An 18,885-nucleotide genomic window follows, 5' to 3' on the forward strand; every position below is an offset into this window, starting at 1 on the left:
GAAAGTAAACTGCCTTACTCAGTTGAAGGGAGCTGACTCCTGTCATAGTACAATTGGTCGATAACAAATTATGTCCTCCCTTGTGTGTGTGTCTGTGTGTGTGTCTAATCTCTCTCTCTCTCTTCTGCTTTGCTTTATTGTTTTTGTCAGTTCTTGTTACACACATACACACACACACACACACACAATCATGGACACACAAACATACACCGACATACGAGCGCAGCGATACATGTAACCAGGCGGTATCACTGATGTAGTTAAATGAATAACACTGTTGAGAGTTTAGCTTCGGTTTATATCTTCTTTTTTTCTCATCAAAAAATGTTCAATCTGGCGTAACTCCAGGCAGTGTCAAAGAATTCAAAACAAAACAAAATTAATAGAATGCTCCAAGTATGTATGTAACTCCCTCCAGTACTTAAATGTACACAGACATGCAATGATAAAAATATTAAGGGACTAGAGATTGGTATGCAAACAAAACCATGTACATATATTATGTCAGTTGAGATGAAAAATGTAAAACAATAAAACTATTTAAAAATGATTAGAAATCATAATAGCTTGCATTAAAAAATAGTTAAATAAACAAGCAAACTGTTGACTTGCCTTCAGTATATAACTAGTGCAAAAATTGTGAGTAATTTCCATAATGTCTATAACAGAGAATCAAGCATTTTGAGCAATTATATCCTTCCATACCCACAAATGGACAGGCACAGGATGACAACACTGTATTAAAACCATTAAGAAGAGAACAACTTTCTGTTATGTTGATGATATATTCAGGTGTATTTGATGGGAACACATTAACCCACAAGCAACAGTTTACAAGGGGCGGGGATGTAGCTCAGTTGGTAGCGCGCTGGCTTTGTAGCCAGTTGGTCGCTATCAGCGTGGGTTCGATCCCCACGTTCGGCGAGAGATTTATTTCTCGGAGTCAACTTTGTGCAGACTCTCTTCGGTGTCCGAACACCCCCGTGTGCACACATGCGCATGAAAAAGATCCCAAGTTCACAGCGAAAGTCTCAGGGCTTGGAAAACACGAAGACACGCATGCATCATCTCTCGTCTCCAATTATCATGATCGTATTTCGATACTTTGACGAGACAAACCCAATGCTGGTGTGTCGAAGAAGACAGCCACAGCGGGCTTGTTCGAATCAAAGTATCACACCATATCTTCAACGTATTACCAATACCTGTCCCAATATAGACCAGTTGGTCTAAGAGGACGTTAAACCCTAATAGTCAGTCAGTCAGTCAGTTTACAAGACATGTAAGTCTGGGTTACGGTGTACATGTATTTGCATTGATCAAAAGAGATCTGGAAGAGTTTCATACAAAGTTTGCATAATGACACCATGTATCATGCAAACAGCATTACATTTTGTTGACAAATTTCTTTTTCAAATTCTGTTTGTTTGAGGATGAAGCTAACCTCAAATCTTTCTTTCTTTATTTGGTGTTTAATGCCGTTTTCAACCACGAAGGTTATATCACGACGGGGAAAGGGGGGAGATGGGATAGAGCCACTTGTCAATTGTTTCTTGTTAACAAAAGCACTAATCAAAAATTTGCTCCAGGGGCTTGCAACGTAGTACAATATATTACCTTACTGGGAGAATGCAAGTTTCCAGTACAAAGGACTTAACATTTCTTACATACTGCTTGACTAAAATCTTTACAAAAATTGACTATATTCTATACAAGAAACACTTAACAAGGGTAAAAGGAGAAACAGAATCCGTTAGTCGCCTCTTACGACATGCTGGGGAGCATCGGGTAAATTCTTCCCCCTATCCCGCGGGGGGGTCTAACCTCAAATATCAACAGGTTTTACCTGACAACATAAAAAGACAAGCAACGAAATAAAACACATTAACTAACCCAAATAATTATAAGAAAAAGAACAGAAAAGAAAAAAAACACGAGAAAGAAAGAAAAGTAACCAAAAAAGAGACAAAATCAAAACACATAACTAGACAGTTTATAATACATGTACGTACAAGAAAGGAAATTTTAAAGGCAAGAAAAAAAGGAAAACAAAAAAAGTGACATAAAAAAAAAAGAATCTGTTAAAACTTTAATATGATCAAATGAATGTCTAAAAATCATTGGCAAGATACGAGAAATATGCATAACAAATAGACGGAATGGCTTGAACTAGGTAGATGTGACTCAATCAATGTCGCATCAGAGCTAAATTAGTTTCTAAAAAACCCAAAGGGAAGCTTAGACTATGTACAAACAACAACAGGAAGTATTACATTTACTGTATTTTTAGAATGTTTCCTGTAAAATATCAGACATTTTCTGTTAATGCTATCCCTGGCATCATGCGATGCATGATCTCATGTTCACAGTGGCATATGAACTAAAAAATCTATTTCAAATAAACAATTCACATGTCAAAAAAATTAAATATATACATATGTCTACATTGTGCCCAAACATGCATGAATGATAAACACACACACGAACGCATGCACACACACACACTAGTTCACACATAAAGAGGCACATAATACATAAACACACTCTTTCTCTCTCTCTCTCTTTCTCTATATCCTTCCATTTCAGAAAGTATGAAATGAGGAAAAATCAACATATGACTTGTCAGTACAGTGAAAAACAAATTCTTAAGACTTTTTTTTCCAACAAGAAATAACAATATTTGAATGAGATTCACTTACCTTGTGACATCATGGTATGACACACAAATTGTCAGATTTTGACTTATTAAATACTACATGAACCATTTAAATAAAACCCATTATAAATATGAGATCAAATAATAACGCAAACAAGTCTGAGGCTAATATGCGAGAAAGCTGTGATACCAACAACAACAAATATGATTAAACAAATCAAAATGATTTAATAATGGTGGCAAACAAATGATGCCATATGTGATGAAAGTAATAGAATAGTTTTGGAGACCCTCAAAGGCCGAAAAACTAACGTAGTGGGTCTTGTTTTTCTTTTATAATCCTTTTTAATCAAAATAAATAAAATGAGAAACCCAATATATATGTGTCGTAAACCAATAAGCATTTCCCCAACTGTTCCACAGACAAACAATGCCCACAGAATCATACTTCACAGAAGCAAATTGAATGTCCAGTGCAAGCCAATAAATAGAGCATATATAGGTGGGTGTCTTTTTTTGAGAAAATACATTCAATCACACTTATAATATGTACAAAGGCCGCAAAGTGATTTCCTTAATCAGTGATTATCAACCCCCTGAAATGGTGATGCCAATCATTTCCTTTCCCAGCAACAGATTCATGTGAATTCACAGACAACATAAACAAAAGTTTAAAAACACAGAAAAAAACACTTTAACATTAAATGCCCATAAAATTAAAGAAAAAACACCCTCCAAATCTGCCCGATTTCTAAAAACTTCAAGACCATAACCACCTCAGTCCATAAATCCTGAGGAACACTTTTGCATTAGAACGAAAATATGCAATAAAATATTTGTTAAAAATATTAACCAGCGGATAAATTAACAATCAGGTCATATTTAACAAGTATATATACAAATAGACAACACAAAAACTATGCAAATGCGTATGTAAGCATATTGATTTTTTTAAATTTATTATTCTCTTTATTTATATAGCGCCTTATCCGAAGTTCAAAGCGCTTTATGCCGTGTGAGATGGAATTTTTTACACAATATATCACGCATTCACATCGACCAGCAAACCTCAAGCCTGTTAGGCGAATGTTCACCTTTCGCGGCCTTTATTCCAAGTCAGACGGGTATTTGATGGACATTTTTATCTATGCCTCTACTATTTTGCCAGGAAAGACCCTTTTGTCAATCGTGGGATCTTTAACGTGCACACCCCAATATAGTGTACACGAAGGGACCTCGGTTTTTCGTCTCATCCGAAAGACTAGAGAAACACCAAATGACAAAATAAATACAGAGCAACTCATTCATTTAAGATTCATTAATTCTATTCATATTGAAAAAAGAAAGAAAGAAAGAAAGAAAGAAAGTATCCAGCAGAAACATATATAAACCTGCTACCTCCACACATGCAAATTAAACACATAAAAATATGAAATCAATAACAAATGTTTACTTACTCTTTTCAAAACATACACAAACAACAAATAACTGCATGTTGCTTCAAAGCACCCGATAAGCACAGAATCATTTACATTTAAACTTCCTGCAACTGTCTTCAAATGTCTAAAAGGCACACAAGTACACATTTCAATATTGCTGCATTCAGGTTAGCTTTTTTGTGTGAAGCACAGCAGCATTAACAAGAAACTGATGTAACTTACATAATCTAACTTTAATTCAGACAACAACAAAAAATGACTCAATTTGTAAAACTGAAACTAGTATTGTGCATATTATGTGATTCGCACAGCAGAAGAGAAGTAAATATGCCATATGGAACACAGTTATTTCCCCTTACCTAGTGAACTCTGTCACTGATCATGAATGTTGCTGGGATTTATTTTCTGACAAGTTTACCAAAATAGACCTAACAAAATCATTAATGAGAGAGGGGGCGGTAGCTCAGTTGATAGATCTCTGAACGGGTCAAAGGTTCAAATCCGGGGGGCCTCGACGGACACAGGTGAACTTTATGTGCAGACTCAGGGACGGTATTAATGTTCCATCTCTGTGTCACCACTGTGGCACGAAAAAGATCTCGGTTAATCTGCCACAAGTGCAGGTGACTGATTACACCTACACACTCACACACCTGGGTAGCACAACTCTGTTGCTGCTAGCTTTCCACAGGGTGGAAGCGACCCGAAATATTTCTGACGGGAACAGTTTTACATTGGTAAAAAAACTATTATGCATACACACTTGTCATTTCTAAAGTTGATCAATATACGACCGATTTTCTGGGCTTGGTTTGACAAATTATGAGAAATTTAAGTTTTACACCCTTACGGTAAAGCCATTAGGGGCATGGGACACATTATGACAACTGTCGGACTGTTTGGCTGGTCTGAATGGTGTCCTTTCATCGCTACTACCACTGTGCTTTCTTTTGAAATGTACTGCCTGCACAGCATTCAGCTTCAGAATATGAAACAACATCAACAACCAGTGATGGCGCTAGTTTTTTTTCAAACCGGTACACCCACTTATATGATGCAAACAGTCCAGAAAAAAACGGTAGGCTAGTCATTGGAACCAGTAAGAGTCCAACTCAGAGTGCTGGCTTTGTTGTTTTACCAGCAAAAAATAAACGTTAGTTCTAAAAATCAACTGGTAGGTCATACTGGCAGCCAATTTTGTTCCGGTATTTTCTCATTTCAACCGGTAAAATACCGGTAATTACCGGTTAACGCCAATACTGAACAACCAAAACAACAACAACAACAACAACAACAACAACAACAACAACAACAACAACAACAACAACAACAACAACAACAACAACAACAACAACAACAACAACAACAATCTCAGATCCCAAGACCTCACTTATCAGAACCCACATTTTCTTCAAGACTTCAAAAACAACACACAGGGCAGGTTTGCATCACTCAAAGCTGATATCTCCTCCGAAGCGTGCCATGAGAAGGATGACGGTGTACCCCAGGATAAGGCCAACGTTCTGGATCAGGAACGTTCTCATCATCCCCAGTCTTTTGCCCTCCTCTGAATCCGCTGCACTGTTCATCTCAGGCATCTGAGAAAAACGAACAATAACAACAAAGACAATAAATAATAACAATAACATTGGCTTTTTAAAAAGTTTGCAATGAAATACATGTATAGCAGTTAATTCCTGCAATGTAACTGTAAGGCTCCTCTGAATCCATGACAACCTTACAGTAAAGGGCACCTCCTGTTTTTCCAGGAACGAGTTTTTACATGTATGACAATTTTTTCCCCGCCATCTAGGCAGCCATATTGTTTTCGGGGGATGTGGGCTGGGTGTGTTTCGTGTTTCTACAACTCACAAAACTCTGACATGGTTTACAGGATCTTTATTTACCCTGCTTACTTGGTCTTATACCTGCTTGTACCCATGTTGGGGGGGTGGTGGGGGGATAAAGCACCGGCAGGCCTGCACATAAGTTGACCTGGGAGATCTGAAGAATCTCCACTCTTAACTCCTCAAGCACTGTTGGGATACGAACCCTGAACCTTCCACACTGAAGACCGATACCGTGACCACTAGGCCATTGTGCGCGTCATTCCATTTCATGTAACAATCAAACATGTAAAATAAAAAATAATAAAAAACACCTACCATGTCTACGAGGGATATGTAGAGAAACATGCCGCCAGCGATACCAAAGATCCAGGTGTGAGCTGCGGTATGCTCCCCGACCAGGATTCCCACCACCAAACCGAAATAGCACATCAGCGAGGATAGAAAGTTGTACATCAGCGCCTTTCGCAGTCGCATCCCAGCGTTTAGCAAGATTGCAAAGTCTCCTATATGAAAAATGAAGCAAGCAAGAGTTAACAGAGAACACATGAATGAACGAGCAAACGAATGAACGAACGTACGAACAAACCAACGAATGGACGCACGCACAGACAGACAAAGTTGATGAACACATAGGCATCACGTCATACATGAGCCAAAAAAACAAGACAATTTTGCCTGTTAAAGCCGCAGTTTTGAAAGAATGTCTGCTATGTGCTACAGCCAGTCTTCCTCCAAGTCTGTTATCATTAGTTGTCAACACCCAGCTTCCCTATGCCCACAGGCTAATTTACAGGCAGTCTCCAATTTCACATGAAGACACAAATGAACGAAACTGTGACTTCCCCTTTTTTCTCGGTCCAGTAATCAGAGATACCACCATACTACTGCTTATCTAAACAGTTCCAGACACTTGTTGGATAGAGGGTGTGAGTGTCAGTTGCGCGTCTGGAGGTCATTAATCAAATCTTCGTACTTGCAGAAAAATTCCTCCCGAACTTCGCCTTTAAAATCAACAAGCATAACATTAACAATATCAGACATAGGAGAACTGCATTATCCCATAGCAAAAGAAATTGATGTGATGCTGCTTGAACAGACAGAATCATATTACTTAATTTGTCATGCATACATAAAGTATTATCTGATAAAATATATATATATTCAGAACTTATTACAAAATATATGTATATATACCCTAAATGAAGCAGATAAATAACCTATTCATTTCAATCTACAGAAAGAGATATGATTGTTGTCTCTGTTGCACATAATTGGGATCATATTTACATAACATATTAAAGTAACAGCTGCTGTATAAATGTACACATTTAGAGTGTACAAACATACACGACATAACGCTCAAGTACTGAACTAATTACATTTTATCATAAAGACAATGTGCACCTTTCTCTTTCTCAGACAAAAAAAAGTACAACAACAGCAACCAAACAACAACAAACAACTCCAATCACCTTGAATTCCCCCCCCCCCCCCCCCAACTGCAGAAATGTTACCTTTACACACACAGACACACACACACACACACAGACACACACACACACACACACACAGACAGACACACACACACACACAGCAGACACCGACAACTAATCCCAGCTGCTATCTTGACTAATGAGGTTTTACGTCTTCACAGGAACTAGTGCCTATTTGGGACATTAATCGAAGATGATGAAAAAGGAGGGAAAATGGAGGATGGGGGGTGGTGGAAGGGAGAGGGGGGATGACTGGAAAGGACCAGTAACAAATTTGAAAATTGTACGATAAAATTTGTAAATATTGCAGCTGCTATCTATACTTGCTCCAAAAGCATATACACTCACACACACCAATACCAAACAACTCCAACCACCCCTAACTCATCCCCCATAATCTGCCCCCTTCCCCTACTCCACCCCCCATATTCACCCAGCTCATGCGGCAGCTCCTCGCACATCACAGCCACTGAGACGCTGATTCCAAGCAGAATGCTGTCCGTGAAAGCCGCACCAATAGACAAGCCGTCGATGAAGTTGTGAAGACCGTCGCCAAAGATGACCATGTATGCTACTGGAGCCACCTGGCCGTTGTGATTGTGACCGGCGCTCCCGTGACTGTGCCCGTTCAACGTCGCTGTGAGGTTCTTTTTAATAAGTGAACCTCCCACCTGTGTAAGAGAGAGGAGCATGTGTTACGTGGACGGGGAGAAAAGTTGTGGGATAAAAAGGAAGTTTAACATCTTCAAGAAACTCTCGCCACCTATAGTACACCATGTAGCTTAATTAATGTCCATTGAATGTTAAAAACAAGGTTAACAGAATGAATGGATTTTCGAGTTAAGTGTCCCAAGTTAATTCTATCAGTCACACACACACACACACCCCCCCCCCCCCCCCCCCCCCCCCATGAACATGAAAATCAGATTTACGAAATCAATAAAAAAAAAATGGAGTCAAAATTATCTTTTATGAACACAAATCTGCTTAAGTTTCAATGAACACACTGCCACATTCTTTCAATCAGCAAACTCGTACATCATACACAAAAGTAAGTAAACAAACATTTTCACCACACTCACATCTCCTTCACCATCATCCCCTTTCTTCCCTCCGTATCCCTCCTCTGTTTCACTCCTGGCGCCATTCTCGGAACTGTTGTTCGAGTTCTGCTCCCCTCTGCCCTCGGGAACATCAAGCTCGACGTTGCAGAGGCAGGAGGAGGAGGGTGAGGGGTCAAGGTGAACCGTGGCGGGGTCCTTCATTCTCAAACTGGCGTTGTGTGGAGTCTGGCGAGAAAAGGAGCTGGTGAGGGTTCCTTGCGTCGCCATCTCGTCCCGCCTCTTCAGATCTTTGGTATTCTGTGGAAAAGCAAATGGTTGTATAAAGTACAGTGTATAATAATAAAATAAAAATAAAAAAGTTGCGTGAAGCGATATCAAACTATTTAGTCAATCTTGTCTGCCTTAAACTAAGACATCGACATTGAAAAGCATGGATCTGTCATCTTCGCGGGAGGGTGGGGAAGACCATAAGAAGAAATTTAATTTCAGCTTTTTTCAGAACAATTTGAGGCTTCTCTCGAAAGGAAATTTTGAACCGAAGGCTTGATTGTAAAAGAATTTATGTATGTAAATAATGTTTGTAAATCGTGCATGGTGCTGCACTACCCTTGATATCGCCATCTTAAAATAAAACAACCCGGAAGAAGGAAAAAACAAGTCGCGTAGGGCGAAATTACTACATTTAGTCAAGCTTTCGAACTCACGGAATGAAACTGAACGCACTGTATTTTTTTCACCAAGACAGTACAACTTCGTCAATCCCCGCGAGAAGGAAATCGCTCACCTCCCACGTGCAAAACGCAGTGATATTGACACGCCAGAATAGTGCAGTAGCGTATTAAGCTAAGAGGAAAGCGCGCTTTTCTGTATTCGTGTTAACTTTCTGAGCTTGTTTTGAATACAACCTATCATATCTATATGTTTTTAGAATCAGGAAACAATAAAGAATAAGATAAAATCATTTTTGGATTGATTTTTGGCTCACGTAAGTGTAGCCTATGCGATGGTAAACTTTGTCTGTCTGTGCGTGCGTGCGTGCGTGCGTATGTATGTGTGTATGTCTGTGGTAGAAACTTTAACATTTTTGGCTAAACACCGAAATACTCATTTCACGTGGTTAATTTTCAAGCACCATCTTCAAATTATTGAAGCAATGATCAACATTGTGTCGGCATGTGTGTAGTTAAAGCGTGTATCCAAAGAAAACGGGTGGTGGGGGGGTTTTGAAGGGGTACAAGCAGTTGACTGATTTGTGTCGTGTTTGGCATGTAGACGGCAGGTCAGGTGTCAAGATCAGGTCAGGGGTCGCGCGAAGGATTGTGGTCCAGTTCTCACCTCGCCGATTCGCCGGGGAAGACGATTTCATGTTGTTCGGTTTCTAAGCTCCAGAAAAGTAAATAAAGAAGATACCAAAGGGAGATTTCCTACAATTTGATCTGCACAGCGTGTTTCCAATGTCCACGCGAGGAAGAGCTGTCGAAAGCGCGGCAGTCAGTGTCGATCTTGCAGCCGTATCCCGGTAAGTTCAGAGACAGATCTAGTGTCTCCCACTCTGATAACGTGTCACCTACTGTTAATCCGTTTTGTTTTAATTTCTTTTTATTTCAGCAGACACGGATGTCAAACACAGTGCCAGGCAGTCACCTCTAGTGAAATGAGTTGATCTAAAGTGCCTGTAATGTTTGGATGTCTTTGCTCGTGGTTCGATTTATGTGAATTTCAAGACTTGCAGTAGAGTCTCAAGTTAAGTTTACTCTGCCCGAAAAAAACTGTCCACCATTTACTTGAACATGCAGATATAAGGAAACGGAATGAATCTGTTCTCAAAGTCAAAATGATCACGATTTTTTCCTCAGATTCAAAACATGCACTGTCATGGTTTTGACTGTACAATTTAGTAAGTCTTAAGTACTTTGCAACAACTTCCTTGAACGTGAAAGACAGTTTTTGAATGCTAGATCTGTATCGCGTTTCATTCCAGACTCGATCCTCTCTTTGATTGTAGATCTACTGTTTGCTGTTTACGCACTATCATATGATTCGCTATGTAACGTTTGGTAAGCTTACCTTGCCACAGCTTTCTTGTCTTTGTTGGCATTTCTGGCTGTGTTGACCGTCAGAATTATTTTAAGAACCAGGCTGCTGCAGTCGACATGTTTCGCATATTGTAGGGTTACCATGCTGCATAGGTAAAGTGGCTTGTATAACCTGACTATTCTGTTTCAAAACACTGTTTATATTTGTGTAGGTTGTAGTCATCATAACTAATCGCATTTTGCCATTTGTTTCAGAAAGGAGGTTAACCTACAACAAGATCGACGCTATGTCAGATATATGCCTCAGCCACATGAAGACTTCCGAATTTAGATCTACTCGGCATGGTGACAAGTCTTGATGAAAAGTATAGGACTGAGGACAGCAGTGGAAAAAGTGCCCACATGGCAGGTACCTAACCTATTACCCTAGTCATTTTATCTGTTTGCCTTCTTTTGAAAATTATACATGGAGTTGATATGATGCGTTAGTTTTAACTGTGTGTGTGTGTGTGCGTGTGTGTGTGTGTGTGTGTGTGTGTGTGTGTGTGTGTGTGTGTGTGTGTGTGTGTGTTTGTGTGTGTGTGTTACGGAGTGAGTGAGTTTGTGTTATGTTACTGTTTGTTGATTTCTTACGGGAGCCTTGAAGGCTTCGCCTCTTGTTAAAATTTTAATCGTAAGACTAATTAATCTATTTTTGTTAATTGTGATCACATTTTAAGAGTAAACATGACATATGTATATATTTTTAGATTCAGAATGTGATGAAGAATACGATGCAATCAATTTTAAATCTGTTTGCGAAAAATCGATTTTAATGACAACTTTAATGAGCAAACTCATTAATTAATTTTTGAGCCTCCAAACTGAAATGCAATACCAAAGTCTGGGCTTCGTGGAAGATTACTTGACCAAAATTTCAACCAATTTGGTTGAAAAATGAGAGCGTGACAGTGCCGCCTCAACTTTCACGAAAAGCCGGATTTGACATCATCAACAAAACGAAAAAAACTCAGGATCTCTCATTTCAAGTTTCATGAAGATCAACCGAGTAGTTTGCTCTTAATCGCTCTACACACACACACACACACACCACGACCCTTGTCTCGATTCCCCCCTCTACGTTAAAACATTTAGTCAAAACTTGACTAAATATAAAAACTCCCGAGTTTTCTTTTCAGCGGACACATTTTTTGGGAGGACAGGCGATTTCATCTGCCTTTAGACAGACAATTCCCATGCCTGATTGTAGGTAAAAAAATTGGTTAAATTCAGGCATGGACCCATGCATAGTAAATGAGTCAGTAACTGTTATTGGAACAAAAGTTTATATGACCCACCTCTCTCCACGTATTAATCATGCGCATGATTCGTTCAATGAGGAAGAAGAGGTAGATTCCGCCTATAATACTGGTAGACGTCCATATATAGTCGTGGGAAGATCCCCCCTCCTTGGAGCGTCCAACACTGCTCAGCTCAAAGGCCTGAAGATAGAGGAAAAATGCACACTGTGAAATCAATGCTCAGCTAGTTACAACCAAAGCCACAGCAATATTTAAAGGCACAGTAAGCCTCCCGTAAACCATCACAGATACTGTTAGCCTTTTACACACAGTACAAAAACCCTTTCATTAAAACACTCACCGCTAGAGAACATCCTAGGTGCCCTCCGTAAAGAGCGATTTTTTGCGTGGTTTATCTTACCCCTGAGCCATCGTGAACCCGTGTGATCCAGTTTCCCTTTTTCACAATGTTGTCGTCAGTTTGTAATTAGCTGTGAGCTTATCTGTAATAGCACGTTATTATATACCTCTGACTATGCACGAAACAAACGGCTGTGGTTCACAAGTACTCTAGCGATGGTTTTTGACTGTTCAGAGGAACTGGCGATAGGCATAAACCGTCGTCTGCTATGAGAACCACGACCTTGCGTGACCCTGCTTCCGGGCTTTTCTTTTTTCAAACTTTCAAAACTTCAAATTGTACTGATCTTGTCTTGATGAAAAAAGAATTCTTTTATGATTTAAGAATGTTTGTGTAACAAGCTGTCCATTTATTATTTAGATTTTAAAAGTTAGGTCTAGCGCCAAAACGCACCACGGTTCGATTGTGTGAGGAGACAATCCGCAAAATTAATTCTTTGAAAATTGCTCGCTCTTTACGTAGGGCACCTAAGATGCTCCCGTTCGGTGAGCGTTCAAATGGAAGGGTGTTTGTACTGTGTGTAAAAGCCTGACAGTTACTTCTGCGATTGTTTACGGGAGGCTTCCTGTGCCTTTAACACAGACCTGGGAACCCCTGTTTTGCATGAGTATTCTCAAAAACTGGCTGGGAACAAGCTGCAGGGTCGGATTGGTTGAAACCACAACAAATCTTACTTTCAACCGACTGATCCAAGCCTGCTGCAGCGGTAATTAAACCACCTATTTGGGTGGCACCCACTTTCGCTTAGTACTCCTCAGCTCAAAACTCAACTTCAGACCAGTGTGCCACTATGAACACTCACACACACTCTCTCACTCTCACCCTCATAATGCATCTTGAAATATCTTATTAACTGCTGAACTGGTTGATTATATTATTTGTACTGGAGTTAATTTAACTTCTATGTCTTCTTGTTATAGACTTACCCCTCATATATATGGGCCGAATAAAAACAAAACACAAACATATTTGCATTGCTAATTCTGTCACCCTCAAAAAATAGTTCAATTCAATTCAATTCAATTCTGACGTCCTTACCTCAGGTATGAGCACCAAAACTCCACTTCCAACCAGCGTCCCGACAGCGAGCGCCACCATGAACATGAGGATGACTTTGTACATGGACGACTTCATGCACGGTAGCACCATGATCCCAGTCAGAGAACACAAGTTGATGAGTGTCACCATCAGAAAACTGTACCCCCATACTGGAACATCACCAGAAATGATACAAATTAATACATAGTTTAATCAAAAGTGAGTTATAGCAGTCTTTTTGAAACATGATGAAAACTGTTGCCCCGTGCTGAAAATTCATGAGAAATTATACAAATGATACAGATTTTTTTGAAAAGTCCTTTACCAGATCTTCACATGCGTTCAGTTCATAAAACTTTCAAACCGCTACAGACGTAAGCCTTTTTTTCAACACAAAAACAACAACCAAAAGTTTTTACAGCTGAATGAGCATTAGAACTCCTAAGTATGAGTTTCTGTTGATAAAACGTTCAAACCGTTATAAGAGCGTGCCATTTTTGCGACTCAAAAATGACAGCCTAAATTGTTTCAAGCCCTGACTGATCCTGCAGCAGCTAGCTTCCAAGCATGAGATTTTGTGAATGAATGACTGCCTCATCTGTTCTGTGTTCAACTTCAAGGATTCACAATTTTCTGCAATAAAGCGCTATGGTACACCTAACTTACTTATTTCTCTCTCTTTCTCTGCTAAGAGATTTTAACAAATCTCGGAAGAAAGTCTCTGCTGACTTTCAATTGTTTCTTTCACAATTTCTGATGTTATATATTTATACATCATATGTCACATTTACATGAACACCCAAGAAAACATGCCAGTCACAGACAAGCTAGCTTGCCCAAACCAAAAACCCACTGTCGATGTTTATCATGGGAACAAAAACAATTTAACTGTTACATGTATGTAAGTTGTAACAGTACACACAAAATGTGTATTACTTAAATATGCTTTGGGAGAGGACATTTCCTTGAAAAACAACAACTGTATAGTCACTGCAGTACAATTTCTTTAAATAAAGACCATCAAAAATCAGAACATTTCGGGTTTTAAATAAGATAATGAAAGTAATTTACACACACACATAGATCGTGTACACACACACACAGACACACATCCCAGCTAACAAACAAACACACATATATTGCACATATTTTCTCGCCCACCTGCTGAAGCACTCGGTCGTTGAGTGAGGGTGGCGTTGTCGGAACCATCCCCACAGGAGCTTCTCTGGTTCAGGGTGTACACGACAGCTGGCGCCACCTCTCTCAGCGCTTGAGTGTCAAGCTCTGTATCCAGTGACAGACGGAACAGGCGAGCCACCTCATCCTTGGTTATGCACTGGAATAATAAAGAAGAAATTAGAATATATTCAACTAGTACAGTATCAGACCAATACTCAATGAGCGCTTCTGGGGTGATAACGCGAGACAACTCCTGTGATCTTGCCGTGAGGTTCCGTCTGTTAGTGTTACCAAAGTTGTCTTTTTACCGTATAAAATGCACGACTTACACACGAACTGTTAGTGTTACCAAAGCGACATGCTATTTGGGACCAATGCACGTTTTTCTTTCCTTTCTCGTGTGATCTTGCCGCGAGGTTCTGCCTGTTACCAGCCGAAAGAAAGAAGGGGCATAACCTCACCAGAACCGCCCATTACTGAATTAGAATAAGAAGTATTACATTGTCAAACCCATACCATAATGATTGAGCATTGTCTCTTTTATGGAACCCCATTTGACTATGGAGACATCTTTTTTGTATTTCTGCTATACGTAATACAGAGTTACTAAGCCCCCTTCAATGACAGCTGTCAGGACACATCCAAATAAAGAACATATATATATATCCTGTTGTCCCTCAGACTATATACACCAGTTTGTCTCTATACATAGAGAGAGATTATTTTTATCCCAGGGACACATCTAGTTGGTCCTATAGCCTAAGGGTGTCCTTTCATCACAGGTACTAGCTATTGTACCCTGAATTTACTGACACTTTACATGCCGAACACTATATTAAGTTATTGCATAGTACATCAATAAAACAAATTCTTCATTTACATAATAGACAACAGAAATACTTAATACTGTTTTCAAAATGATAGCAAGAAAAAACGGCCTAAAAAAATCATGAAAACCTGACACATGGTAAGCTTAAAATAATGAAGACATACTTCTGAGATAAAATGACAGAATTTGCATATATTATATACATGTATATATATCATATAATTAATAGGAGAATAAACTGGGCAAAATACCAAGTTAATAATCTCATTCTTGCCATATGTTAGACAGTACTGTCACAGAAATACACACAATTAGAGCAACATGCAGCAATAACAGGGTGCGTATCGCTAGCGCTACGTGTCATTTGTGCTACGTGTCATTTGTCATACGTGTCATTTGTGTTACGTGCCGCTATCGCTACGTTGATTAGTGCTACAAATAATTTGTCTATGAGTCGCTATCATTCGTTCATTATCACTAGGTATCGACAGCACTACATCTTTTAGCGCTACGTGTCATTATCGCTACGTGTCGATACCACTACTTACTGACGACTCTCTCTTTCTCATGTTTTCTCTCGCTCTCACTCCTTCTGGTTTGTGTGTGTGTATATGTATGTCTGTGTATGTGTGTGCGTGTCTGTTTCAGTGTGTGTGTGTGTGTGTGTGTGTGTCTATCTCTCTCTCTTGCTCACTCACTCTCTCTCTCTCTGTGGCCTTTAGATAATAAACCTGAGTTCTGAGTTCTCTCTCCCTCTCTCTCTCTCTCTTCTCTGGGCAAGGGCTGGTTGAAAAAAAAGCTTGTTGTATTGCTTATGACACAACCCTCGAAAAATAAAATTTGATTTGATTTGATTTGATATCTCTCTCTCTCTCTCTCTCTCTCTGGCAATCTCCCGATATAACCCCGTCGGTTCAATCTTCAAATGGTTCAAAACTACAAACACCGTACCGGTTATGGATTCCTACAACGGGATAACGTCACGTGACGGAAAGAATGTCATCACACCATTGAAATGACATTCTTTCCGTCCCCTATAGGCGACGAAATAGGTCAAATTTTGTGCACTTTTTAGTGGAAAATGCGTCGACGCCGGAGCGGGTACTGGACCCAGTGCCGTTGTAGTGCAAGTGTACTTTGTAGTGCACTTGCACTACAACGGCACTGGGTCCAGTACCCGCTCCGGCGTCGAAGCATTTTCCACTAAAAAAGTGTGACCTATAACCGGTACGGTGTTTGTAGTTTTGAACCATTTGAAGATTGAACCGACGGGGTTATATCGGGAGATAGCCCTCTCTCTCTCTCTCTCTCTCTCTCTCTCTCTCTCTCTCTCTCTCTCTCTCTCTCTCTCTCTCTCTCTCTCTCTCTCTCTCTCTCTCTCTCTCTCTCTCTCTCTCTCTCTCTCTCTCTCTCTCTCTCTCTCTCTCTCTCTCTCTCTCTCTTTCTCTCTCTCTCTCTCTTCTCTGGGCAAGGGCTGGTTGAAAAAAAAGCTCGTTGTATTACTTATGACACAACCCTCGAAAAATTAAATTTGATTTAATTTGATCTCTCTCTTTCTCTCTCTCTCTCTCTCTCTCTCTCTCTCTCTCTCTCTCTCTCTCTCTCTCTCTATGTTAGTTTGTGTATAGTGCTATTAATCAACACGTAGCGCTACAGTACATTGGTTTTTCAAAAATTGTGATATCGACACGTAGTTCTATTGAGACATGCACATAGTGATAATGGCATGTGTGAATTGTGGCAATAGCACTACGTGCCGATAGCACTACTGTTTTTGGCAATTTGTGTCGATAGCACTACAGAAAATAGCGCAAACGATACGTAGCACAAATGACACGTAGCGCTAGCGGGACGCACTGGCAACAACATATATATATGCATGACTTTAATGACTGCAGTGTAGCATGTGTTTTGTAGGCCTACCTGAAGAATTTTTGCCATTTGTGTTGGATTTGGGATGGGACCAAAAACAGGAGTACGTATGTATAACATGCTAGAGCACTGAGATTTAAAAAAAGTGGTTTTGTTTGAGGAAATTGGCAAATTCCTGCATTAATAATATAGAATTAGAAATGATCTATCTAATAGATCTTCATGCCTCAGCTTTAAACAATAAGCGATGCTAGCTAAGCCCTAGGTCAACAATCTACCTAAAAACAACAACAGTGATCGAGCAAAAGTTATAATCTGGCACAATAAGAAATTGAAAGTGAAAGAGAAAAAACAAGACTCGATCAAAGCAAGAAATATGACAGAACTAATGTTTGATCAGAATTTGTTTGACGTTCATACTTGCCATATCATCTTACCTGGCTTTCTAAGCATGAAACCAAATTGCTGTAGCCATTTCTCGCATCAAAACAAGTGTTGTTCAAATTTCCATCAGTGGATATCCCTTTGAAAAGTTCGCCTAACGTTGTTGGACCTACAGACTTGGCAAACACTGATGCTAGTTCTGAATAGTTGGAAGCTGATATCACCCACTGTGTAAAACACAGGCAAACCAAAGTGAAAGAGATGAAGGTTGTTTGTTTCAATTGCGGTAACATTTTCACAGGATGTCCCTGAAACAAACAGCAAGATGAAATATGTCCGTTGCTCCTTCAGAAAAATGAAGTTGGTACATCCGTTGCAAGAACTTGAAGTTTACACTCGCGGCACAAAGGTATAAATTCGAATTCAATGTCACACAGATCTACACCTGCCTAGGCTCATGAACAGATCGATTCTGACGAATGAATTAATCAATCACGGCAAGATCAGACGAGCTTCGAATTTGATCACAGTAACTTATAAAAAGGCACCATGCACACGCCTGTCGCGTCGTGGTGTAATTTCACAATTCTTGCCACATTTCATTCAAAAGGTTTGACCCTGAAGCATTCGATTCGAGTTCACAGACAAATAAGGACGCGGTGTTCTTACTGCTCTACTCAGTTGACATGGTGTGCGACACGTGTGCCGCTTGGCAGACGACGCATTCGGCTTAGGTGGGATAATAAACCCAGACAATCGATAACAAATCTTGAGCGATTTACCTGTACCTCAAACAGAAACGACATCAAATAGAAGAAAAGTCACTTCATAATCCCGAACAAAATGCAAGAAAATTTCTTTTGAGGAACATAACAACAGAAGTAAAGTTTTTTGGTGATGATAAACAACTTCGCTGGAAACTTGTGACCATAACGCTTTGCGGCAATATTATAATGGCTGCTAAAGGTGCAACCCCAAATATGTTCCCCCCTTTCGAATAAACCTCGAGTATCTCAGCCAGCTGACGCCAAATTACAGACAAAACCATGTAATGACCAAATACAGTGAATAGAAAATACTGAACTGTGAAAATAATCTTATTCCTTCTTGTATCAGGACAGACTGGTGAGAATGATCTGATAATACATTTGACAAAGTGGTGCTATTTACAGTGGAAACACCTCAGTGGAACGGTGACCTTGTGTTGTTGGGAGGTCAAGGCCATGCTAAAGGGAAGTTATCAATGTCAGGTAGTCGACATCCACTACAGCGCAGTGGTTACTACATCACTGGAACGCTATAAGTTTAATCAAAATGTTCTTGAAAAAAAAAAATCCCCAGTTA

The 18,885-nt window shown here is 39.7% G+C and overlaps 1 protein-coding gene across 1 annotated transcript; it reads right to left on the reverse strand.

Moving 5' to 3' along the window:
- Positions 1–277: 277 nt before the first annotated feature.
- On the reverse strand, positions 278–18,074 carry LOC138971277 (metal cation symporter ZIP14-like). Its single transcript, XM_070343987.1, has 8 exons — positions 17,595–18,074; positions 14,439–14,613; positions 13,278–13,447; positions 11,876–12,019; positions 8,521–8,799; positions 7,872–8,109; positions 6,261–6,448; positions 278–5,693 (listed from the first exon to the last, which is right to left on the reverse strand). The coding sequence occupies exons 1-8, from the start codon at positions 17,832–17,834 to the stop codon at positions 5,544–5,546; spliced, it is 1,584 nt and encodes a 527-aa protein (XP_070200088.1). The 5' UTR covers positions 17,835–18,074; the 3' UTR covers positions 278–5,543.
- Between the last annotated feature and the right edge of the window lie 811 nt (positions 18,075–18,885).

This window comes from Littorina saxatilis, linkage group LG7 (assembly GCF_037325665.1).
Source record: "Littorina saxatilis isolate snail1 linkage group LG7, US_GU_Lsax_2.0, whole genome shotgun sequence".
Classification (NCBI taxonomy): domain Eukaryota; kingdom Metazoa; phylum Mollusca; class Gastropoda; order Littorinimorpha; family Littorinidae; genus Littorina; species Littorina saxatilis.

Bases quoted from the DNA above. Each gene is read 5' to 3' on its own strand.
- LOC138971277 (XM_070343987.1), bottom strand. From the start codon at position 17,834: ATGTTACCGCAATTGAAACAAACAACCTTCATCTCTTTCACTTTGGTT. The intron at 12,020-13,277 runs GTAAGGACGTCA...CTCTATCTTCAG, and splicing joins TTTTGGTGCTCATACCTGAG to GCCTTTGAGCTGAGCAGTGT. The intron at 6,449-7,871 runs GTGAATATGGGG...TTTTTCATATAG, and splicing joins GGAGCTGCCGCATGAGCTGG to GAGACTTTGCAATCTTGCTA.